We start from the raw sequence: 24749 nt of genomic DNA, 5'->3' as shown, positions 1-24749 counted from the left end.
TCCACTGCGACAGGAAAAAGCCCCCCCCTTTCTGGAAAGGCAGCCTGCCTGGATTCAGGCAGAACTGGGGTCAGCCGAGGGGGGGGGGGAATCCATCACAAGAGACTGGGTTTCTCACCAGCCAACTCCATCAACCCGCCGTCAATCAACCTCGGGGATCCTGCAACAGCTGTTTTGGTTTCCTAACAAAGAAAGCAAGCTTCTCCCGATTCTGGGGTTCAAGGGCAGACGCGGCCCTGGCGTGGAAGGGAACCATCGCACCTGCTGCTCTCCTCAGAGCCAAGGCAAACAGAAACCGGGGTGGGGTGGGGCAGGGCAGGGCGGGTGCACAAAATCCGGTCCCTCCAGCACGAGTTTGCCCAACCACACAGGACAAGTTACGCACACCCAGGAACATAAAACAACGGACGGACGAGCACACCATAAAAAGAATTCTTCCCAGGGTTGGGGTGTTGGATGGTAGACTGCCACTGAAGAGGGAGGCTCCATTCCCCGAGAGCAGCCGTCGGGTCACCCTATTTGACCAGGATCCCCGAAAGAGGCCTCTTTATTCAAGGCCTTGGGCCCGTAACGCTTGACAATCTGTCGGATTTAACACTTCAAGCGGGGAGAGATGACACGTCTTCCATTTTCGAACGGCTGGCCCATTTTCTTTCCCGAGCTGCGATTTCAGGGAGGCAAGGCAAGCTTGTAGCAATCAGGCGGTGAATTATTTAGAGGCGCAACCTTTTTTTTAATCTTCTGCTCTACCAGGAAGGTTTATGATTCTTTTCAAGCGAGGGATACATGTTAACCGAACGCCTGCTTTGTATCGGCCAAGGTTATTCAAATAAACAAACAGAGCCCAGCCCGGGGGAAAAGCCGCCGCAGCAGCTGGTCGGAGAGAGAACCGCTTCCTGTGAATCGGATCAGCTGCTTTGGAAGCGAAGACCCACCCCTGCAGCTCAGCCCCTTTTTCTCAGGACAAAGATGGCCAGCCAGCTCCGGGAAGGTCACCCGCCCTCCGTACCCTGAGCTGACCTTCCGCTTGAGAGACTGAACAGCTCCCTCCGTTTGGGGAGGGGGGGGAGAGAATGAACACCAAATGCCCACTGGACTACAATCCCCAGTCTAGCTGCCTGGGGCGGATGGGCCTTGGGAGCCCAGACATGTCTCAAGAGCCAGTCCTCTCTGCACCCAGCCGGAGGAGAGGATGATTCCTCCGGGTGACACCACCAGCCACCCCCACCACCACCCCTCCGGCCCTGGTTACTTCCTTAGCCTTTCCAAGCTCCCCGGCGACACCTGAAATAAATACTTTATTGTCTATTCCCTGTCCTTCGCTTAAAATACTGTCCTTTAATCGCTGTACACCCCCTCGGGTCCTTTTGAAGGAGAAAGGCAGGCTCAAAATAGTTTGCATAAAATTAAATCAAGAAAAATAAACTACAATTTCTACTGCCATCATCCAGTTATAAGAAGGCTATCCGAAAATGCCACCGGCAGGCTGTAAAAAGAACGCTCCTTCCCCCCCCCCCCCAAGCTAAAAGCAGCCCGTTGCAGAACCGGACATATACATTTTTTTTGAAAAAGGAAGAAACAAGCGATATGGGTGGGAGAGCAAAGATGAAGCTAAGGCACACAGAACCGATGATGGAGGAAAAAAGAAGCGCCACACGCTTCTGCACGGATGGAGCTTCTCTCTGCACTTTGGGGTCCCCCCCCCTGAAGCCCCTCCATTGGGCTGCACTTTTAAAGATTTCTTTTGGATTCACTGCCCCCCCCCCCCGCTTCTCTTTCCATTCGCACCAAGAGCAAGTAAGCAGGAATCTAGGTTTTTCCAAGGTGGCTATTTTTGGGGCTACAGCTGCAGGAGATCTTCTGCCTGGCTGAGCCCGGAGAGGAGGCGGCTGGGTTTTGGGGCCCTCTTCTGCACCTGAGGACGGGGGAGACAAGAGGGCCCCCAAAGAGGCTAGCAGATGAACCTGGCCCACGAGGGGGGGGGGGTGGGCTTCGCCAGGCCAGGCCTGACAGCCCGGCCTCCACCCAGCTGCAACTTCCTTTTCCAAAAAAGCATCCCTCCTCTTTTTGCTTGGGGTCGGCTCCGCATCCAGAGGGGCCTTTCCAAGACAGCCACTGGCGACAGAAGCCAGTGTCCCCAGGAAGCTTTCTCTGGCTGCTCCCCAAAGCAGACAAGAGCCATTGGGGTGCTTCCCCCGCCTCCGCAGCCCACGATGGATCGAGGCCAAAGGGCCCCCCAGGGTCAGCCCCATGTCTCCTCCCGCAGCCAGTGCACTTCTGAAGGGTCACCTGCAGGCTGCAGATGGGGAGATGGAGCAGATCTGGACCGACCCCTCCGCGCGGGCAGGTGCTCCCCGAGGCCGGGGGAGGAAGCAGCCCCTATCCGCGAACCCCACCATCGGCGGAAAGACCCCCTCCCTTTCCCCCAAGGGGTCCCAGAGCTCATCCCCCGGGAGGTCAGCAGCCTCGCCACCCGGGCGGCGGGTGACCCTCGACGGGGGCTCCCCCTCCAGTCCCCCCCCCGCAGCCCGGCCGGCCCTTTACCATCCAAGGGGCTCCTTCCTTCCTTCCGTCCGTGCTCTGGAAAGCCTCCCGGCCTCAAGAGGCCCCCGCCGGGACGGCCAGCGGCCGCGCGAGGCTCCTCCGCCGCCGCGTCCTCGGAGCCATGGAGAGGAACGCCACAAAGGAACGGATCGCAGCCGGCCAGGAAGGAACGGGAAAAGAACGGAAGGGAAGTGGAAAAAAATTATCCTAAGGAGCGATCAAAAAGACACGGGGGTCCAAAGTCCGAAGGTCGGGGGATGGGGAGGAATCCAATCAGCCCCGAAGGGGAGGCCAAAACCAGCCAGGAGGAGCTCCGTCGTCAGAGGGCGAGGCGTCCCGGTGGGGTCCCTCCTGCTCGGTGCCTCGCAGCCGCCGCCGCCGCCGCCCCCGCCGGGGCTGCATCCGCCCGGCCGCCCCGGGCCGGATCCTGCCGCTCCCGTCGCTGCTCCGCCAGCCGGCCAGCCAGCCAGCCAGCCGGGCTCCTTCCTGCCGCCCAGGCGAGGCTCACATCCCGGCCCCGCCGAGCCCCAGCAACCCCGGCCGGGCGGGCGGGCGAGAGGGCTGCCTGCCTGCCTGCCTGCCCGCCTTTGTGTGCTCCAGCCGAGGCGGAGAGGAGAGGCAAAGGGGGGGGGGTGAGGAGGATGCGGATGATGGCGCTGCAGCCGCCGCCGCCGCCTCCTGCGGGTCCCCGGCCGGGCGTCAGCGGGCGGCTCCTCCGGGGCGCAGGCGGCGCGCCCAGCCCTCCGCCGGGGCCATCGCTTGCACGGAGGGAGGCTGCCTGCCCGCCCGCCTGGAGGCTCGGTGCAAAGCGGGCGCCCCTCCCCGCCTCGCCCGGGCTTGCAAAAAAGCACCCCTCCGGGCGGCCCGCCGCCGGCCTCCTCCCCGCCGCCGCTGCTGCTGCTGCTGCTGCTCCTCCCGCGGCGGCCGCTCCTCTCGCCTCCTTCCTTCGCGGCGGCTCCGGCGACACTGAGCGCAGCCCGGCCGGCGCAGGCGCAGAGCGGCGCCCTCGCTCGGCCACGCCCCCCCATTCTCCCCGGGCCGGGGTTGCCCCGGCGACGCCGCGACGCGACTCTCCTCTTCTCGCGCGCCCTCGCTCCGCCCCCTTCGGTGGGCGGGGACTCCGCTGCTTCCGCGGCAAAATTCGAAACGCCCGCCCACTTCCCTTCCCAGCACAAGGGAGGGGGGGGAGGGAGACGGACTCCAAAGACCAGCAGGCGGCGCGCGGCCCAGAGAGATGGGTGTTGTAGTTAGGGTTTTTTTTTTTTAATTCTTGTCTTCTTTTTCTTATCCCAAACTCTTCATCCCAGGTGACATTTTATTTATTCAGGAAATTTATTTCTCAAACCGACATACATTTTAACATTTTGTATATTTTATTTATTTATTTATTTATTTATTTATTTATTTATTTATTTATTTATTTATTTATTTATTTATTTATTTATTTATTGTATTTATACCCCGCCTATCTAGTCATTTCGACCACTCTAGGCCTGTTAACCATGTAAGATGCCTCCTTATTGACTATTTATTCAATATCTGTGGTTTGAAATATTGTCTTGTAATGATGATGATCATAGCCACTGTTGTATACTCGTTGTTTTCAGTTTTAAATATTGCCTTTCATTGTTGTAAGCCGCCTTGGGTCCTTTCCAAGGAGGAAAAACTGGGTAAAAAATATTTTAAAATAAATAAATAAAGTATCTTTTCCGCCCACCAAACTGCGGCACGATAAATGCTATTGAAATAACAAATGAGAGGAAAAGGTAAAGGCCGTCTCTCTGGCGCTGCCTCTCCCCTCCTTTTAAAAAAAAACAAGGATACAATCAAGTCTTTTTGTGGCACCTGAGCCTAGGATATCCTGGGCAGCAGAGTTGGGGCTGCAGTCCCCAAAAACGTGCCATGAGATGCCTCTTTCCCGTTTGTGCCTCCAAAGAAACGGGGTGATGGGGGGGAGTGCCCCCCAAGCCTCGCCAAAGAAATCTCGGCAGCCATTAATGGGCCACAAAACTCTGTGGGGTTTGCAGCCTGAATGTGGTCACCACTTCTAGAAAGGCATGGAATAATGCAGTTTTTCCCCGACTGCTGGAAGATCAAGCAGGAGAGAGATACTGTTAAAACAAGAAAGCCTGTTTGCCAAACAAGAGGAGTATTTACTCCCGAGGCCTGCTTCAATGTTGCTATTCCATTCTTCTGTTTTTAAAAACTTCCTGCTTTTAACTATAAAGGAGATCCTTTTTGGTTACCCTTTGGAACACACTTGGCAGGGTAGAGATAACCAAGCCGGGCACTCTCCAAATGTTCCAGATCACTGCCTGCAACAGCTCATCCTGTCTGGGGCTGATAGGGACTGTAGTCCAAGAACACGGGGGGGGGGGCGACAACAGCAGGTTCCCTGCCCCTGTGCCAGGGAGTACAGTGGACCTCCACCTGGGGCCTACTTCAGAGCAGGCATGCAGATTAATCTGGCTCTATGAGAGGAGTTGATCTTTTTGTATAAACTGCAAACCACGTTATGCCCCCCTCAGAGCAGAAACCCATCTAACCCCATATCATCTGCTCCGTACTGATCGGCTGATCCTATCTATTTTGCAGCTGGGAGAAGAGCAGAAGAGGGTGCAAAAATGGTGCAAAAATACCCTGGAAGAAGAAATATCCTGGATCAGCTTGGAGGCCCATCTAACCCAGAATTTGCTCCCACAGTGAGCAGCCAGTTCACTTGGGAATGAGCGACCCACCGCATCCCATTCCGGTCCCTTCTCACCCACCCGGATGCTGGCATATATGGGCACTCTCCCACCCTGAATAGTAGCCATTCATGAGTCAAGACGCTAACGTGCAAGAATTTATCAAAGCCCCTTTCCAGTCTGGGAAGCCCTCGCCTGTTTCTAGCCGCAGAGAGATCCGCAGTTGAACTGCTGCCTCTACCCAGAAGCCTTTTCAAAGCCATGGAAAAGCCATGAAAAACACCCTCTCTTCTGCCCTTTATTGGGGGCGGGGGTTAAAGAAAGAAAAATGTTATTAAAAACTTGTTGATTTTTATTTTAATTTTTAATTTTAATTTCCTGTTTATACTTTTCCATCTTGCATGATACTAATATTATTGATCTAAATTGTTGTTTTAATTGTTATTATGATATTTTACTGTAAGCCACCCAGAGTAGACATTATCAAAATGGGCGGGATAAAAATAAAATAAAATAAAATAAAATAAAAACAACACAATGTGTGTTTGAAACCAGAGCTTGCGACTTTTCTTTAAACTAGCAACTCCCAGAATTCCACACTAGCTAGGGGATTCTGGGAGAGGTAATCTCAACCAATAACTATCCTGAGTTCAAGACAAATACCCCGATAAATTCTGAAAAGCGGCAGGCGGAGTACTCTTAAGTCCTCATTTGCTGGTCTTCCATTGAAGCTCCATCACACGAAGGAGTCTTATATTCTTCAGCATTGTTATCCTTTTTTTTAAAAAAAAAGTGCAAATAACAACAATAATAATCCACTCTCCTTTCTTGATACAGGCAAAAGGAGTATACAACGTCAGCGCTAAAAATCCCCCCCTGCACCCCTTTCTTGGGCATCCTATCTGCCTTTTAATGGCTGGCCTGCAGAACCGCAGCAATTTCCCTGCGAATTTAAAAGCTGGGGGCACGCACACCTATTCTTTGGCTCTGAATGCATTCAAAAGCCCCTTTTGTACAAAGTTATTGACTTATCAAGGTTAAAATGCATTCGGCACAGTCCAAGGAAACAGGGATAAGTCGGCATTACGCTGTCATCCAGAGATCTGTTTTCATGGCAACCACCCTCCTTTTCTGCACATTGAACAGTTCAGTTGTGCAAAGTTCAGACATTACATAAACAGAGAAGTAACAACAACAAGCAAAATCAATGGGCGCACAGGCATGGAAAAAGGAGATAACATTGATCGGCCAGGCCATCAATACGTGGGGATCATTACTTCTTGCCCTCTGCAAAAGCCGGCCCATACTGGCAGAGAAAACAATAGGTTGAAGGACATGGCAGGAGAAAACACAGCTCTGCGTAGCGACCTACCCTTCAAGCAGCTAGGTTTTAATTAATAGATGCTCCTTAGCCATTGCTGAAGCTGAATATCACTAAATCCCCAGGATATTTAAGCCACTTCACAGACACCCAAACCCTCACCAGGCTCGGAACTGAACTCATGAACCGAAAATAATTATCTGTGTCCATAATTTTGGAGAAGATAGATTTAACTCATTGTGCAATTTGACGATGAGCAGAATGGACGCATCCACAGACTTGTGTGAGAAGCTAGACAGAATACTGTACTGTAAAGGTGGTGTTAAAGGACAATTGACTCAAATTCAGGGAAGCAAATGGGCTGCAGCAATCAACAGTCCCGGTCGGAAAAGAGCGGACAAGCTAGAAAAGGACCCTGCATCACTTTTTCAGAAGGCTCTTGTGGGAGGACACACACACCCCCGTCCCCAAGCCGGCTTCACATTCAAAGTTTGAGATCTGTGCTGAGGGCAGGGCCGTAGCTGCTGCACGAGCCCTCCATCAAATCACACTATAAGGGAAACCATTATTCCCAGCTCTTCCCAAACTGTCTTTCCCAACATGCAGTTCCCTCAAAGCGGCTCACTCTGCTTACCTTCCTGTGTACCAACAACCAAAAACCCAAGGCAATGCAATCTGCAGGGTGAAGAAGGAGGCAAGCTTGTGCTGGGATAAACAGAGGTCTTTTCTCTCTCAAGACAGCTCCGCTCTCAATGACGTGCTCACAGTACCTGCCAGTTTGGCTCTGGCAGAGGATGAATTTGAAGAGCAGCAGCAGAAGCAGCAGCTGCTTGAAGGCAAAGGGGTTTATCCTCCAAGGGCCCATACCTGACGTACATGGTCTTTAAGGCAGAAGACTCTTGCCAGTGTCATTCTCCAAAACATGACGATTTTTAGTTCTGTTTTCTACTTGAAAGCTGGGGAGGGGGGTAGGGGAACCCACTCCCTTATCCCCAAGGGGAAGGGTCTCGGTGGCTGGTTCTTGTCCAACAAGGAGGCACCAGGCGAACATGGACAAAATAAATGACAGAATAAAATAGGGAGGCTGCCTACGGATGGAGGCAGGATTGCCATTGGACATCAAGGCAGGATTTAGGGTCAGTTCCCATAAGCAAAGAGGTCAAGAGGTCAACGGCTTGTTCGCTATGTTGATTCTCCCTCATGCCTGGTCTGCTGCCTTTATTTCTGGTCTCCCAAGAATGATTCAGCTGCAAAAAAGAGGGGGGAAAAACCCAAACCCTCTCCATTACAGTCGTTGGGTGAGAAATTGCCTCCGCTTGGCTTCCTGGATCCCGTCCTCCAGCCTGCAGGCGGGCAGAGACCCAGACTGTTCCTGGGGACGGACAGCCGAGGCGGCGACAGGAGACCAGAGTTCCAGAATGGCTAGCTATAGAGACTGACCGGTGGGGTATGGGTGGGGTGGGGTGGGGTGGTCAGCCTGGAGAAAAGCAAAGGTTCTGCCTTGGCGCAATGTGGCTCAGAAGAAAAGACACCGCTGTTGGCAGAGGGAAGGTCTCTCTTTCTCCCCCCCCCGCCAGCCCCTGGACTGTGGTCTTGTTTTGGTTTCTTTTCCTACGACACCTCTCAGAAGTCCCCAGCCTGCCGAAACAATGCCTACGCAGGCTGAGAGATTCTGCAATCTATACTCTGAAAAAAAAATTATTCTTCCGATTTCCGAAAGTAAGGAGTTGTAAGTTTACAGAGTGGCTGGGAGAAGTTACTTCTTTGGAACAAATCCAAAGAATAAGGTCAAACACCGACTGGTTACTATTACTATTATTATTACTATTATTATTATTATTATTTAAAGAGGTAAAGAAGGTGACTGTGAAGATGGGAGACAAGGGGGGGGAGCGCGCCCGTCCGTCCAAGCTGTTTGCCGGCTGCCCAGCTTCGTCACGAGCCGCGTCTGATGCCACCCGAGATACACGGATGACGGACGGTTGGCTGTGCCTTATCTCACCGGAATCCATTTCATATCCTGTATGGGTCCTCTCACAAGGAGGTCTTTGTTGCTGGGAGTCTTGTCAGCAATATCCAACACGGCCGAGTGAAGGGAAATATTGCTGGGGAAGAGAAATGTCGGCCTGCTATTTTTTACTTTATTTTTTCCTGCCCCAAAGACTTAAGCTAAATGCTAGCAAAAACATGAGATTCTACGTAGGCAGGGGTGGGTTAGAAAGGAAGCAAGGGGAGATTTCAAGCCAAGGCTGAATGCAAAAGGCAGCAGGCAAAACCACACCAGTTTCCCCCCCCCCCGCAAGATTCGCAGCAGCTTAAACTCAACCTGGGGGGTTGTAGAAGCAACGTTGGTTGGAGATTTGGGTTCATGCGTCTGTCCAAAAGGAGAGAGGAGACCCAGAAGGGCAGCAATGAAGGAGCTAGTAAACCTACTCGAGTGCAAGGAGGTTCTCCCTGGAGACCTCAGTTGGGCTGGAGTTGACACGGAAGTGAAAAGCGAGGGTCACCCTTGCTGCTTCTCTGGACCAACTTATTTGGGGAAATCTTTCCAGGCTGCTTTCCCTCACCACGGCTTGCCCCTCCAGGAGAGGAGAGGCACGAGGAGGCTTCCCTATTTCCCCAAGTGCCCCCCACCCACCCACCCCTGTCCTTCCAGCGGAGATCAAAACATCTTCCCGGAGCAGCGAGACAAACAGACCTCTCTCTCTCTTGGCTCCCCGCCAGCCCATTTTCTCATTATTAATGATAATTATGGTTCTGCTCTACATAAGATTCCCTCTAGGCGAAGGGGTAATTGTCCTTTAAGAGCAGGGCACTCGGGGGGGGGAGGCCTGCGCAAGGCGGAAAAGGCCCCCTTCTCCCTCTCCTGGGGAAGGGGCTCAGTCTAGCAGAAGGACCTATACGAAGTGATGGGGGCCCCCCGGAGGTCAGCTGGAGGAGAGGCGGCCCAGATGGAGGATGATGGGAAGGAGCCCTGGCCCGTCCTCATTCTTGATCCAGTGTTGCACCGGTTCTGATGCTGGAAATGTTCCACAAAGCCTCACGATCCGAAGATGAACCACAGGTCGGCTGATGAGTATTTCCTGCTCATGCACCGCTTCGCCTTCCAGACGGAATAAAGGAAATTCTTCCTGGCTGGCCTTTCCTCGGCTGAGTTTCATCGTGAAGACATTCCCCGGAAACCCAGCCTGCTGGAAACCGCATCCTGCGCACATCCTCGGCTAAAAGGATCCGGCCTTCCTCGCACCCTAAGTCTTGTCTCCTCGTAGCATGTCCAAAGAGGGATGACCTCGGCCACCAACCTCCGTAAACCGAGTCTGGGACCTAAACCTTCCTCTTGGCCTCATCCCATTTCTTTCTTTTCCAGCGGTGGGATTTTGGTTTAATCAACACGAATGGGGACGTGGGCCTTTCCTTATCAAGCCCCCACGGGTCCGTTTCCAAGGAGTTGCCCCCAGTGGCCAGGAAGATGAGGACGCACCCCATCTATGAACGGTTGCCTGGCCGTGTGATGTTCCGTGTTTCCCCGAGAATAAGGCAGGGTCTTATATTAATTTTTGCTCCAAAAAACACATTAGGGCTTATTTTTAGGGGATGTTTTATTTTTTTCATGTACAACCATCTACATTTATTCAAATACAGTCATTTCATCATCTTCTGGTTGCTGCACAAGGGTGGAGGGCAGGGTTTCACTTGACATGGGGCTTATTTTGGGGGGTAAGGCTTATATGGGGGTATAAGGCGTCCATTGTGGATCCTCTGATTTTTTTTAAAAAAAGAGATTTGGAATAGGAAACATTCTGCTACCATGTTTTCCCACTTGTGTCTATAGTAACTCTAATAACGACAAACTCTTCTCTTCTTTTTTTAAATGAAGAATGAAAGCAGGTAAGGATCCGGGACACGGATTTGGGACACGCGGAAACTCGAGCCGGGAATAAATGATTTCCGAGGCTGTCCGGCGCTCCAAAGACTCCTCGAGGTGTTCAATTATCTCCTCGCAACCGGCACAAAGCCCCTGCGCGCTGTCCCAATTAAACTTTGCCTCGGAAACAATTTAAACACCATTATAGCATTTCCATTTTGGATCGCATTATCTGCCTGTATTACCTAGAGACCGGTTTCTATCAGGTCAGCTCTCGGCAATTAGGCAGAGATACTCTCTGTGTGTATGTGTGTGTGCATGCGTGTGTGTGTTGTGTTTCATCTCATACGGCAAGGTTAACTGAGAGAGACTCCTCGGTCTACGATGGAAGAGGGCCCTCCCTCCCTGCTCAAGTTCTCTCCTCGAGCGGAATGGCGCTCCGTCTACAACCGACCGGGAGACGTTTCACACCGAACTACGCCAGTGTGGTTTCCAACCTGGGGTCACCGAGGCGTTCTTGGACTGCAACTCCCAGGAACCCCGGCCAGCACAGCGGGTGGTGAAGGCCTTCTGAGAACTCCAGTCTGAGAACACTCGGGTCATCCAAGGCGGGGAGCCGCTGAAGAAGAAATAAAAGGGGCCCCTTCCCCAGGTGTTGCCCCAAACCTTAGAAATAGAGAGGAAGGAGGAAGGAGTCCTTAATGTGCCCCTCGATGTCTGTGGCTTTCAAACCACAGCTCTACAGTGTTCTGGGATCTGTAGTCTGTAACTCCTCTCTCTTCCGATGCCCTGCAGCCTATAATCGTGGCAACTGCAGATCAAACCAAATGATACAGCTAGCTTTTCCACCACCTGTCACAGACCGGCTTCTTGCTGCTCCAGCCACAGGCCTCCAGGAAGTCAACACAGGCATCCTTGGCAAGTCTGCTCACTCGGGCATGGAGATTGGAAGGACCGGCGTCTCTGGAGGGAACGAGTCTTGCAAGTGGGAAATACCTATCTGTCCTAACATGTAATTTAACACGAGTGACTCGACTGTTTCTTCTGATCGAGCAGGCCTCCTCCGTGCACATGGGAATTGTAGAGGACCTCTTAGGGCCAGCAAGCATCCACATCCTTGAATCGTGGCTTCAGCTCTGCGTTGCTGGTGGTGATGAACCGAAAATCCATTACGCTCTCCCTAGGCTACCGATTCTCAGCCTTTGGCTCTTCTGAAGTGTTGGCTTCCCGAAAGCTGCTGCCAGCACAGCCAAGGAGAATGGATGAAGCTGAAAACCTAGGGACGCCAGGAGAACCTTTGCTGGAACCGCCCGCCATTCTCTTGAGCTTGCCCTTCTCTTCCACAGGGCGGGCTATTCAGACCCCTTGTGGGAACGCTTGAGGTGGGCTTAACTTCCATGGACCTCTCCGGTCCCTTTAAAAAATTTCCCACAGGGCCAGCTGCCACGGCATCTTGTGGCCATGAGTTCCACTGTTCAGCTACACCCTGCCGTCCTTCCTTTGACATGATTTTGACCTGAATCTCCTTCCTTTCGTGTTGCAGCTTTAGCAGGAAAGGAGAAACAAGAATCTCCCTATCAGCTTTCTCTGGACCACATGTAATTTCATCCTCTATCACCCTCTCTACTCACCCTGACGCCAGTGGGTTCAGTCCACAGCATCTGCATCTGAATGACCCGAGACGTAGACCTTAAACGGGTTCCTTCCCAGTCGGAGCAAGCTGCAAGGCCCCCCCAGAATGTCAGCATCGACACACTTTATTAGCTTATCCGTTTCCAGGACTGAGGAGCAAAAGGCCTCCTGTTTTTATGACTGCTTCCTTTTTTTACAAGCCCCCGGGAGCACCTGACGGGCCATTTGCTAGAGGAAGGGCTTTGATCCTTAATGGAAAACCCGACACGGCTGCAGTATACTTTGAAGGATGCTTGGCCAGCATCCGCGCCGGAGGTGACGGCTTTGAAGTTTTTTTTGGGGGGGGGAGATAAACAAGGAGGCGTTCCACCCAGGCTTTGAAGATGCTTTCGGTGCCCAGTTTGGCCACCGTCCGAGGGGCTCCTTGGAGAATCACGCCGAAACCCCCGCCCACCCCCAATTAAATCCAAACTCTTTTGCTCTTCCTGCAGGCGAGTAGCACCCAGCAACCCCGCTCAGATTAACCAGAAAAATAAGATGGGCCTCAGGATTAATCTTCTCTCTTCTGAAATGTTTTATCTTCCCCGTTCAGAAGTGAGAGGTTTGCCCAGCCTGAGTCCCAAGCCTTCCCTCATTCCCCTGAGCCACAAAACTCAACGCGTGGCCACCACTGGCCGGTAACTCCCTCGCTCTCTTGAGCTGATCTACCCGACAGGGCTGTTGTGAGGATCAAACGGGGAGAGAAGGGCTACCGTGGGCAATGTGCCTTGAGCTCCGTAGAAAAGAAGGGTAAATGCAGCAAACAAAGCAAATCAACCTGAAGGCAGGCGTTCCTCCCTCCCCCCCGAACTCATCTCCATCTTTGGGTCTCAGATCAGGCGGAGAGGAAGCCCTACGCTGGCGTGTATTTCCAGAACAAGCAGCATCTGATCAAGGAGAAAGAAGCCCACAAAGGTTCTATCTAATCGCCAGCCTAGCTAGGAAATTCAGGGAGCGGCTGTACCAAAGCACAACTTTTCCAAGGTCCGGAACCCGCAACGTCTCCCTTACCTGTGCTGGGGCCCAGGGAAGCCAAGGGGGGTGGCCCCGTCGGCGTGTCGTTGGAACTGTTCCTTCCTGAAGATGCTTGGCAGTCAAAGCTTCCACTCTGCTCTGTGCCTTGAGTTCCTGCACACGTTGTCCTCTGATGGGTCCCTGGGAAGGTAAACACGGGCCTTATTTGCATGTCGAATGGCCTGGGGGATGGCATCTGTAGGAACGGTGTTCCTGGTAGGGAATTCACATTTTTCTCTCTCCCTGTATCCTTTGACCCTTTATCAAAAGGGAAGCCGAGATGTTCCACCGGATCTCAAGCCTTTGGACCTAGTCTTCTGCATCCGTGGAAGGTGGGACTTCCGTTATCTCCAGCGATCCTTCTCTCCTTCCCCTTCTCTCCTCCCCATTTCAGACCCCCAACACTCCTTAAAGTCAGAATTCCCTACACAGCGGTTGACCCAAATAGTGCTAATGCCATTCCTATGTTGTTTCTCCTGGCATTTTGCTCCTTCAATTGAATATTTATACAGAGCAGGGAGCCATGTATATTTTAACACGGCGGCCGCTCACGTGGCGGAATGAAATTTCGCCTCCTTCCTTCCTGGGGAAGGCACCTTCGCTGCATGGGCGCCGAGGCAAAAAGAACGCTTGGCACAAGAGAGAGAGAGAGAGACTCTGGCTGGGTTCCCTCTGGGACGATGCCTGGTGTGGGGTTTTTTTTGGAATCAGTCATATCACTGCCGAAATTCCAGATGGAGCAGGAGAAACATTGGCAGTTTTGAAAAACCAGTTCTTGGAAGCAGAGATAATAAGGCCAGACAACTGGAAAATTTCAGGATTTCCCTAGCATAAAATGGTGTGTATTTATTTCTTTGTGACTGAATACGAACACAGATCCGTTTGCTCCCATCTCTCCCAGTTCGGAGCTTGAAGCGTAGAGTTTGAACGTCCCGATTCCCCAATACTCTTTATAGTAATTAGCTAACCATTCACTGCCGATGCAGAGTAGATGGTTGTAAAAGCTGCTCGTTGCTTGTGCAGTCACGAATGTTACTCTTTTATTACCATGTCCGTGTGTGCAAATAACATGCCTTTGGATTGATAACAGATGAGCATAAATTCTGAAAAAGTTCCGTCAGCCTGCTTCCCAAAATATGCCTAAAACTGCCCTGAGTGATGGAGCATTGAAAGGACAGACTCATTACGGGAATTAAATAACACAGCTGCAAAGAGTCGCATCCTGTTATAAATGCGTAATGTAGACACAGGCAGTTGCAGCTAAACATTTTGGGTGGCAAGAAGCGAGAAAACCTCTCTGTGCCTCAGCTCTGGAGAACAACGGGCAGCCAAAGCAGGTGAGAGGAGGCCAGTCGTTTGATGGACCGATGGGGATGATTGGGCAGAAAGCAGGACCTTGACGGCTAATATCCTGGTTGCTGCATAAAGGAAATGGTACAAGCTTTCCTCAGTTCCAGCAAAAAGTATGTGTGGGGGGGATTAAAATTAAAAATAATTTTTAAAAACCTTGTGTGACCGATTGTGTAACTGTTTGTGCAACCGGTCTCACAACCCGTGCAAGAAGGAGGTCATAAAATAGGTCCCTTGCCAACATCCTCGCCCTGATCTCGGTCCCAAAGATGAGAACAAGGCATCATAGCAGAGGTGCAGATGCTGCCCGGTTTGTCGGAGGTATATCCCGCCTATGCACCCTCTTCGACCGGGCCTGGACAGCTTCTTTCTACAAGTTCCCAAACCTGATTTCTAAGAACCTATGGCCTCCCCAAATATCCAAGCATGGGATGCTTCCTTCTGACGGATGACTACAGCTCCCAGAATCCCTCAGGTGGTTGGAGGATTCTGGGGGAAATCCCTCTTAGACTCTCTTCCCAGCACTGCCTGTTTCCAGAGAAACCCCAGCTCTTCCCTCCTACCCACCCGGCTCCTCTCCATCATCCCACCAGCTGCCTCCTCCATCGCCACCAAGCTGAAAGGCTCCCATCACCCACGTGCCCTTCTACGGGTGGGGGCGGGGGGGGGAAGCAGGCATTAAGCAGAGGGCAAAATATTTAGCTGGAAACCCTCCCCAACATGTTACAGGTGAAAAGGGAAAGGGGTCCCGGTGACCTCCCCCCTCTCCCCAAAGCCTGTGATTAGCTCGATTATAGTCATTAACTCAACTCCTTAATTCCCCCCCCACACACACTTTTATCTCTCGCTTCTTCCAGCCAGTAAGCCAAGAGGATTGTGGGAGAATCCCGGCCCCACTCCATCCCTTCCCTACCCTCATATTCCAATTTTTAATCTCTCCCCCCCCCCCTCCTGGCCCTCTTTTCATTCACCTCTCTGGAGAAAATCAGGGCCAGGAGTGCAATAAGTTTTGAGCATGCGTGGGGGTTGGATTTTTATTTTTGCATTTTTCAAACGAAAAAAAGAGAGAGAGAGAGAGAGAGAGAAAAGGGAAAGTGGGGGAAAAAATCTATCTATTTTCATTTATCATTTCTGGGAAATGGAAAGCTCTCAGCCTCTTTCCTCGCTCTCTCCTCCCCTCTCTCCCTCCCTCTCTTATTGAAGCATCCATTATCCGCAGCTGCTTAATTGAAGAGTGTCGCCCGGCCTGCTCTGAGTTAAAACAGCCTAAAAGCTCGGGCACCCGGGATGCCTCGGCATTATAAATTGATTCGCTAGCAGGGAGGCCTTAATTACAGATGCTTCTGTGGGCACCGGGTTTTTATGGCACCAGGACCAGGATGTGGGCAATTCTGCCTAAAATGTGTTGATTAGGCTACACTTTATGTCTCCGGGCATATTAAGTGGGCCCTGGAAAGCTATTAATGCTGCCTTAAAGAATTGATGAGAGAGAAAGAGAGAGAGAGAGAGAAGGAAGGACAGCAAAAGGGGAGCAGAGAGGACGAGATGGGGCAGAGAGAGAGAGAGGTGGTAGGTAAACCTATTAAAGGTGGCCTCAGGTGGTATATAAGCATACTGGGGATGTTTTAATTTCCTTAAAAAATAAACAACTGTCTCTGTGTGTGTGCCAGGCACAATGCCAAAATTTTGTTTATGTTTCATAGCATTTAACCTAAGGAAGAAAATGTGATTTTTTCCCCCTTTGTCCATTCAGAATGGCAAGAACTCACTCATCAGGATTTCGGCAGCCCAAACTATATAATCCCCCCCCCAAAAAGGATCTTCCCCCCTCTTTGCTGCAGATCAAGCAAAGTCCTGGCCCTTTCCGTCAACCTCAGCAGAAGGATTCACTTTGAGCTGTTTTTTTTGGGGGGGGGAGCATTTTTCCTTTTCTCCCTTACTGTGTTCATACTGTTTCCTCTCCAGGCCTGGCATTTAGCAAAGTGGACGTATGAAAAATAAATAGTAACCTGGTCTATCTTGTGTTCCTGTATGGTTTTTTCAGGTTAATTATCCTGGCTTTCCCACTGAGAAAAACAGGGAGTGACCATTTCATTGTGTGTGTGTGTGTGTGTGTGTGTGTGCCTTACAGAAGGAGTCAGCCCAGTCTTGAAAAATAACAAGTTTAATAGACTTTATCCTCTTCGAAGAGAACTGGGGGAGGAGAGAGAATCTCTTTCGTGTCCTGTGGGCAGCTTCATTATTCAAGCTGGTTTTGTCTTTTTTTTTTTTTTTTTAAAGGTATTCTGCACCATTAAGGGAAATGTCATCCAAAGGTATTTGCCTGTGTTATATTTCCACTGTGTCAACCTCCATAGGAGAAAAATCACTGTACATTTGTGTATTAGGCCATTAAAAAAAGCTACAGATTTAAATCCCTTGCACATCGTACCTTTTGGGACTACATCTCCCAGAATCCCCTAGCCACAATGGCCATAGTTCTGCCTGCAGAGAGCTAGGATTGGCAGAGTCCCCTGGGAACACAAACAAATAGTTATTACTCCAGTTTTAGCTTTCCAGTATATACACAATGTCCTCGGCTCATGAACTGCTGGATAGCTCTGTGGTTTAGACATCTCGCTGTGGAGGGTCTCTTCCAGCTTTGCCATCATAACACGAGGATGATGAGGATGACCCCAGCTCCGACAAGGCATCTATGAAACCATGGGCCACGTATTATGATGGCCATCCTGGTTTGCAACATTTCAGTGCCAGCTCTGGCGAACCATCACGTGTAGACACACCAACCCACCGTGAACAAGGAGCAAACCCAGGTCGGGATACGAGGGCTGTGTGCATTTCTTTCCTGCCAGACAATAATAACCTTTGAACTGCAGGGCTGGAAGGGACTCTAGAGATAATTGAGTCCAGCCTCTGCTGAGGCTGCCTATTGAAGAATCAAACCCCCCAACTTCTGGCGCCAGAGAATTCAGCCACTGGGTTTTCCAGCATTATATCCAGCTCTTTTCCCGTCCTCTCAAATAGGTGGGAAAAGGCACAGGAATGCAGAGCAAGGGAGTGAGAAAGAAAGAGAACGAGAGAGAGAGAGAGAGAGAGAGAGAGAGAGAGAGAGAGAGAGAGAGAGAAACCCATCCTGGAAAGGCAGTTGATGGCTAATCAATTTCCCGGACTCAGAAAGAGGCAAACTGTCCAAACGCATCAGCTTTTAAACACCACCTTCCCTAATGCAATTTTACAATTTCCTATAATTGAGTCGCAGTGTAACTTCCCCCGCGCTCTCTCTCCCTGGTAATTACATGGAACAAGATCAACTCCGCTCAGCACCGGCTCCGGAGCGACTGCCAGAAAGAAGCTGGTGAATGCAAAGATCCACACACACACACACCTCCCCAAATCTCAACCGGGGTGGTGGTGGGAAAAGACAACACCCTCTCTAATAGGAACAACGCCAGATAGGCATGGCACAGCTTGTTTCCTCCTGCAGAGGGGACTGCACTGCAAAAAAAAAAAAAAAAAAAGAGCAGTGCCAGAAATGGCCACCGTTAGAACTCCCTGTTTTATCTCTCAGGGTCAAACACTTTCCTTCCAGGCACGTTGCTCCTTCAAAGCTCCATGCCTAAGCTACCAGACTGGAAAATGAAGCCAAAAGCAAGCTTATTTGGAACGTGTGAATTGAGGAAAGTTCATGTTGGGATAAAACAGAGACCTTTTTCCCCCGCTTAAGGGAGATTTACTTTTAATGAAGTGGTAACTACTGTCTAGTTTCGGCCTCTCTTTGCATCTTCTTTTCCTCCCAACCAAATCAAACACAAAAGGGCAAACGGTTCTGTCCCCCCCCCCCAAAAAAAGACACAAGCAACCCATTCAAGGTCACACCGCAAGCCAGTTTGTTTTTTGTATTTTTGCACATGCATTAGAAATTCAATTCAGATAAATTCTCATGAATGTGAACGCTCTCACCAAAAACAGTGGAAAAAAAGGACCCCATTAGTGCCTCACAGGGAGAAAAAAAATTCTTCATTTTCCTATGCAAGGATGAGAGAAAACACAATCCATCTCCCTTAGTGAGGCCTCTTTCCACCCATCCTGAGCCCGAAGCGGGAATCCAGAGGCAAAAAGCTTTCCAATTTCCTCTCCTTTGGAAAACATGAGGAAGAGATCACCTCAGGTGTGTCTCCTTCCATCTTTGGGCTAAATTACCTGTGATTTCACTCTGGCGGGCAAAACACCTGTGCTTTCCAAACTGCACCAGTAAATTGGGCTGGCAGATGGCCGTGCGCGCGGCGCTCAAGCGCTTGCCTGCTCTCCGAGGAGTTGGCTTCCCCCGCTCAGAATGCAACAGCGCTTTGCAAACCCAGGGATGAGATGCCAGGCTGGAGGCGTGCAGGTCATCACGGATACGGAAACCCACTGGGGGTGGCCGTGGTAAGCCACTCTCTCGGGTCACTCACTCAAAAACCCTAGACAGGAGACAACGCACGAGAGGAACAAAAAGAGGCCAGCCTTGGGGGAGAGACCAGCGCAGGCTAAGGGGACCACCATGTGGGACTCCTCGTCCTTTCTGCGGGTCCCAAATTCTGTCCTCAAATTGTGGGTGGGACAGGCGAGCAAGGCACCCCTGAATCTTCTAAAGTGACTCGCTCATGGCACCAACCAACCTGGGGACATCCGGGGGTTCTGGGGTGGCCACTTCCAGACATCGTGGACAGCAGAGCTGGGGATGAAGGTCCCCGGGAGTTGCCCTCCAAGAACGCTTGGACGGCCCAAGGTTGGGAATCCCTGGCTTGGATGGCCAGGCCGTGACTTAAAACATCCAACCAGATTCTTGAACTTCTCAGCTTTCTCACCTTGAGTCAAACAGGGACTCAGAAAAAAAAAAGTCATTTAATCAGTGTCATGCGATGCATGCCCATACAGTCTTATTCAAAACCTAGACAGTGAGATACTTGGAAAAATGTCATTTTGTATATGCTCAGAGACACTCCTCTTTTATTATTCCACACCTGCTGTTGCCGGATGGGTGAGCCAAGGTGAAAGATTAAACGTTCCATCCAAGACACGCTTCCTAAGGGGGCCCTGTGTTCAAGTTCAGCCCCGGCTGAAATCCCAGCTTCTCCCCCATGCCAGGACTGTAAGCAGGCTGTCTAGAAAAAGCTGGCCTGGATCCTGCATCCTCTAAGAGTGGCTCTCCCTTGCTGGGAACGGGCCCGAATCACCTGGGTGGCGTAGAGGGCAGGCTCCGACTCTTGTCAAGGTTAGTGCCTGCAATTAAAGGCTGGAATTTGCATGCAGGAAATGACTCCGGCTAATTACAGGTTGAGAAGGGAAATGATTTTAGATAGGATTGTTTGCAAGAATCAGTCTGTGCAGAACTGATGGGGTGGGGTGGGGGGACTTTGCATGCAAGGCAGGCACCTGCCAACATTAACCCTCTCACACCGGGTGCAAAGAGAGAGAGAGAGAGAGAGATCCTTTCCCTGAAGCCAGGAGGCAAAGCATCAGAAGTGAACAATACGGTTGCAACCTGAATTTGCATGCAAACATATCAAAGAAGTGGAGTACGGAGGGGGCTGAAGATCTGATAGTGTGTAAGGTCCCCCTTATTAAAGAGAACGGGAGTTTTTGTTTTAATTCCTTTTTCACACAAATAGAGCAAAATGACACCCCTAAGACAAACAACAGAGATATTGCTTGAAAGAAAATGACTTCAATGACTCAAATGAGGATGGTGGGCTACCACAAGCCATTGCTCTAAAAATCAGAAGCCTCTGATAGGTTGCTCGCATCTTTCGAAAGTAATCCACTGGCCCTGAACGGAATGGACACCAGTTTTGTGCAGGAACCATTTTTGCACAAATTACAGAAAGCCTTTGTGAGGGGGTGGGGGCTGGAAATAGCGCCATGTTCCTTGCTCTCACCTGGTCGGAAGGCATGGGGAAGATTCTTTATTCAATTATTGCAGGGAGGGAGCCGGAATGGACAAGAATGAAGAAATTAGTGAGTTCTCTCTACACCGCTGGGCTTAGATATGGGCTCCATCCAGGCCCATGGAGGGTTGGGGAAGCTGCTTTAGCTGCTGAGAAGAGAAAGCGCCTTCTCGGATCTCTCCCTCCCTCCCTGACATTAATTTAAGTGTCCCTCTCACCCTTTGGATGGAGATTGAGAGTGAGAGCGAGAGAGAGAGAGAGAGAGAATATGCCATAAAGACTGAGAAGATCTCACAGTTTGAAAGTTATTAAGGAGGCACCAGGAGGGGAAAGGACGCCACGGAGGGTAGGGGAGGAAGACTTAGCCTTAATTCGCTCTCCACATTTGATCAAGAGCCGGGTGACATTTGGCAAAAGTTGCTGATGAAGGATGGAATGATTAATTGCCATGGCAACCATCCTGGGCTTCCACCATGGGGAGAATGAGAGGGGTGCCGGCGGTGAAGAAGGCCAACGGCTGTCCTTCACGGGCCTGTCAAGAGTTTGGGTGGGAAGGAAAGAAGGAAGGAAGGAAGGAAGGAAGGAAGAGAGGAGAGAGGAGAGGAGAAAGAAACACACACACTCTCTCTCTCCTCTGGTAAGATGGAAAGTGTCTGTGCATTGGTAATGAGAGGTTAACAGCATCCCCAAAGTAATTACAGACAATTGAAGAGGTAGTTCGTAATTCGAGGATTAAGGCTTAACAAGATTCACCTGCAGCGTTGCCATGCCAACAACATTTTAGAAGCTCGACAAGCTGCAAAGAAGAAAAAAAAGGGGATGCGGTGGGGGAAGAGTGAGGGGGGACCGAGCCCTCGGTGGGAGGGAGAAATCAAACCCACCCACTCCCCACTCCCAGTGCCTCCCAGGCAGCAGGTAAAGGCCGGCAGACCGTCCCATTTTGCAGACGCGGAAGACTGAAGCCGGGCGAGAAGGCCCACCGTGGCCGCCCGGCGGGGTCTTGGATGGCCAGCCGGAGCCCAGCAATGGAGAAACTCTGGGTCGGAGCCAGGATGGAGGCCTCAGGCGCTCTGCTGGTCTTGAGGGGCCTTTCCTGCCCCCCCCAAGTCAGAATCCTGCCCTCCACCCCATGGGAGAAAGGTGGACTCTCCATCATTCGGGGTGAACCTGTGGTCAACCAGGAGATGCAAATTTTGTTTCCAGGCCTTGTGGGTCAGAGACAACGCACGGCACAGGACTCCCCCCGTGTTCTACTGGTGGGATAAAAAAGATGCCACACATTAGAAGGAGTGTGGTTTTTTTTGTCCCAACTCTTCCTTGCTTGGAAAAAAATGTTTTTAAAAATCTGCATGTGGCATCATTTTGAGGCTTCCAAAATACGACCCAATTCTGGGGGAGGGGGGCTGTACACACATACACACACACACCCATTTTACAGCCAGGGTAAACTGAGGCATATCAGGTTGCTTGCGAATGGAGAAAGCAAGGGAGCATTTTGTCACAAGCTTTTTCGTGCCGCTCACGTCCAAAAACCTGGAGTCAAAAATCTTTACCCATCGAGTGGCCATCATCTCAAAATCTATACAAAGGCCGGGATCTCTCGCCTCCTTCTCTCCTGCCTTTCTCCCCAGATTTCAGGGTCCATTTGATTCCCGCGGCCGTTCATTTCGTTGGGGCATACGCCTTTCATCGACGGATGAATCAAAAGGATCCTGTTTGACTGACCCAGATTGAGTCTCTCTCTCTCAACATTTGCGCCTTCCTGTTGATCACAATTTACTGTGCTTTGCAAAAAGGAAAGAAAAAAAGAAAATCAGATTTGCAAAGCCTCCAAGTACAGTATCTTTAATTATTCCATCTATAAATGATAAGTACCATTCATTTCGAGGCACTCTCATTACACATTTATATCCCTGTTTAATGTGTTCGCGATCATCAGGCATCCCGCGTTTCTCCCTGAAATATTGAGCAAAACTTTCAGGGGAAAAGTCGAGGGAGCGACGGCAGGGATTTTCACCTGTGCTTTCTGGGGAATCGTAGGGAGAAATAAGATAATCGGATTTCGTTCTGGCCTATGGCTGCCTCACGCTCCAGATGGACGGCCCACAGCTCCCATCGTCCTGAAACTTGCATGCAGCGAAGGATGATGGGTTCCTCAGAGGAAGAGGGGCCCTCACTCAGAGGAAGGTGCCATGGTGGAAAGAACCGGAGGGGAAAGAAAGCTTACATTTTAAATGTCTACTTGCTTTTAATCAGCATGTAGTTTGGGTTTTTAAATCTTTATTATAATCCCTTTTTTTTAATATTGTGAGTCGCCTTGAGTTGCCTTCTCAGGAGAAAGGACACGTATAAAATGAATGAATGAATGAATATTTTTTTAAAAAAGTAAAGAAAAATGTTTGACTCCCAGAAATCCTGGCCAGCACAGCTAGTGGTTATGGGAGTTGTAGTCCAGAGAACATCTGGGAATTCAAGGTTGGGAACCACTGATTTACATCTTTCCCCAAAACCCACCAAAGCATCTTAATGCTGGGGATCTCTCAGGCCCTGAACGACCACCTCCGGTGGTCAATAAGGCACTCGTCAAAGCGTGCCCATTCCAGGCATGCAAGGGAGGGCTTGGAAAATTTACTTTTGAGAGGGACCGCTCCCAGCCTCCAGAAGTCACAGGCCAGAACTCCTGGCCACAGCAGAAGGGAACAATTTTCAAAGGCTCCTCGGAGAGCGACAGTGGGGAGAACAGCTGCCAAGCAGAGGCCCTCGTGGCATGGAGCATGGAAGGTAATTTTATGATAAGCTATCTTCAAACATAAGCAAATAGTACATAATTCTATTTGCCCGGCGCTCATCTCAGCCTAATACAAAACAAGGCCTTGCATATCAATGCCGAAAGTCAGACGATGCACGAATGAGGTTCTTGTTCCCCCTCTCCCTCTCACTCCCATAATGGGTCCGGCACAGCGACGTTGTCTCCTGTCTTTCTGGCACAAGAGCACAAAAAGAGTCACTCCCCATTACACAGCAGCCCTCCAAGTAGGGGGTAACTGCACATCCGTTTTCGGGGTTGCCAGCTGGCCTTGACCACCCCGGTTCAATGGCCACCCTGAAGCTTATTCCACGCTCGAAGAGAGAAAAGGCTGCGCCGGGTATAATCCAAGTGGAGACCCCGGACATGATCCGCGGAGAAACGCTGCTTCTCCTTCAGAGAAGGATCCCAGGTAATCTGCTTCGAAGGCAGACAAGTCCCATTACATGCAGAGGAAGGTGGGTGGAGGGCCTTTCGGGTCCATGAATACAAAACCAAGCTCCCCAGCCGGTTCCAGCTTTTATTAGCCCCCACCAAAACGCAACATGCAGGCCTCCCAAGTGTTCTGCATGAACCCAGGGGGCAGCAGAACAGATCCAAGGGGTGCAGGAGAGCCCCCAAACGAAGCCCCATTAGAGCAGCCCGGAAGCTTGCCACGCATCGCCGCCCCGGGATGAAAACGGCCGAGGGAGTGAACCACTGGTAGGTGTGTGTGTGTGTGTTTGGAGCTACTTACAGAGAACTCTGGTGACTCTTGTGAATCCACTCTGGGAGGCAGTCTGGATTTGCAGGCACTCTCCAAGGTGCTGAAACAGTTCTGGGGTCAAGAGTGCGGTGCCATGGGCTGTTCTGATGAAGTTCGGATGGAAACCATGAGTGGATTCACCGACTCCACAAAACTGGAGCCATCGGCCTCCGCTAAGATACGGCGGCTCTCCATTTTCGAAGAGGATGCGCTCAAGCAGGGACAGGTCTGGGTCACTCCGAAGGCTGAGCTACAGCTCCCCACTCATCTTTTGAAGATCCGGAATGACAGGATTTTGCTCTCGGCTTGCCAGCGGTGCTACAGAAGCAGACTTCTTACGCTGGTGAAAACCATTTCAGTGCACTTGGTTCAAGTGGCCGAAACTGTGCTGAACTCCAACCGCGATAAGCTTTGATGCATGGGCTTTCAAAGATCCGAGCACTTTGAAACCATCCGCCTGAAATCTTTCCTTGCTCGCCCTTCCAGTTCTATGAGTGTCGAGGCTGTTGCCAGCTGGGGACTGTGTTTCAGTTGGACTGGTCTTAAATTCAAGCAGATTATAGAGACCTGGCAACCCTTAAGAGTGGCAGGGCTGTGGGAGAGGAAATTTGAGGGTATTTGATTATGCCAGAGACAGGGGCGCTTTGGGAGAAGCAAAGCACCATCCTTTGCAAGTCGCCTGCAAGACGGGATCCTTGACACCATCCGTCCCTTCCAGGAAAGAACTTTTCAGGGTTGAAAGAGAAGCTATAGAAGACCTCAGGTTTTCAAAGCCACTGGAAAACAAGTCGGCAAATAAGAAAAAGTCAGGAAACCCTC

The 24749-nt window shown here is 50.9% G+C and overlaps 2 protein-coding genes across 4 annotated transcripts in view; both read right to left on the bottom strand.

Moving 5' to 3' along the window:
- The window catches only part of FAM222A (family with sequence similarity 222 member A), a 116143-nt gene that overhangs the window by 45188 nt on the left and 46206 nt on the right, over positions 1-24749 (bottom strand). The window contains exon 2 of one of the 3 annotated variants that reach the window (XM_072983560.2): positions 13100-13243. The exons of 1 other annotated variant lie outside the window; for it this stretch is intronic. The gene's annotated coding sequence lies outside the window, so the exon portion shown is untranslated. Of the gene's footprint in view, positions 1-2544; positions 3081-13099; positions 13244-24749 lie in introns of those variants that run through there. One more of the 3 variants, XM_072983559.2, reaches the window with a different exon arrangement.
- MVK (mevalonate kinase) overlaps positions 21379-24749 on the bottom strand; it is a 69329-nt gene continuing 65958 nt past the window's right edge. Inside the window, exon 11 of the mRNA XM_078381832.1 lies at positions 21379-22163. Within this exon, the coding sequence (XP_078237958.1) occupies positions 22156-22163 (8 nt within the window). The 3' untranslated portion in view covers positions 21379-22155. The remainder of the gene's footprint in view (positions 22164-24749) is intronic.

This window comes from Pogona vitticeps, chromosome 14 (genome assembly GCF_051106095.1).
Source record: "Pogona vitticeps strain Pit_001003342236 chromosome 14, PviZW2.1, whole genome shotgun sequence".
Taxonomy (NCBI): Eukaryota; Metazoa; Chordata; class Lepidosauria; order Squamata; family Agamidae; genus Pogona; species Pogona vitticeps.
The sequence above is the reverse complement of the archived record's forward strand: the minus strand, read 5'-3'. Positions and strand labels throughout refer to the sequence as shown.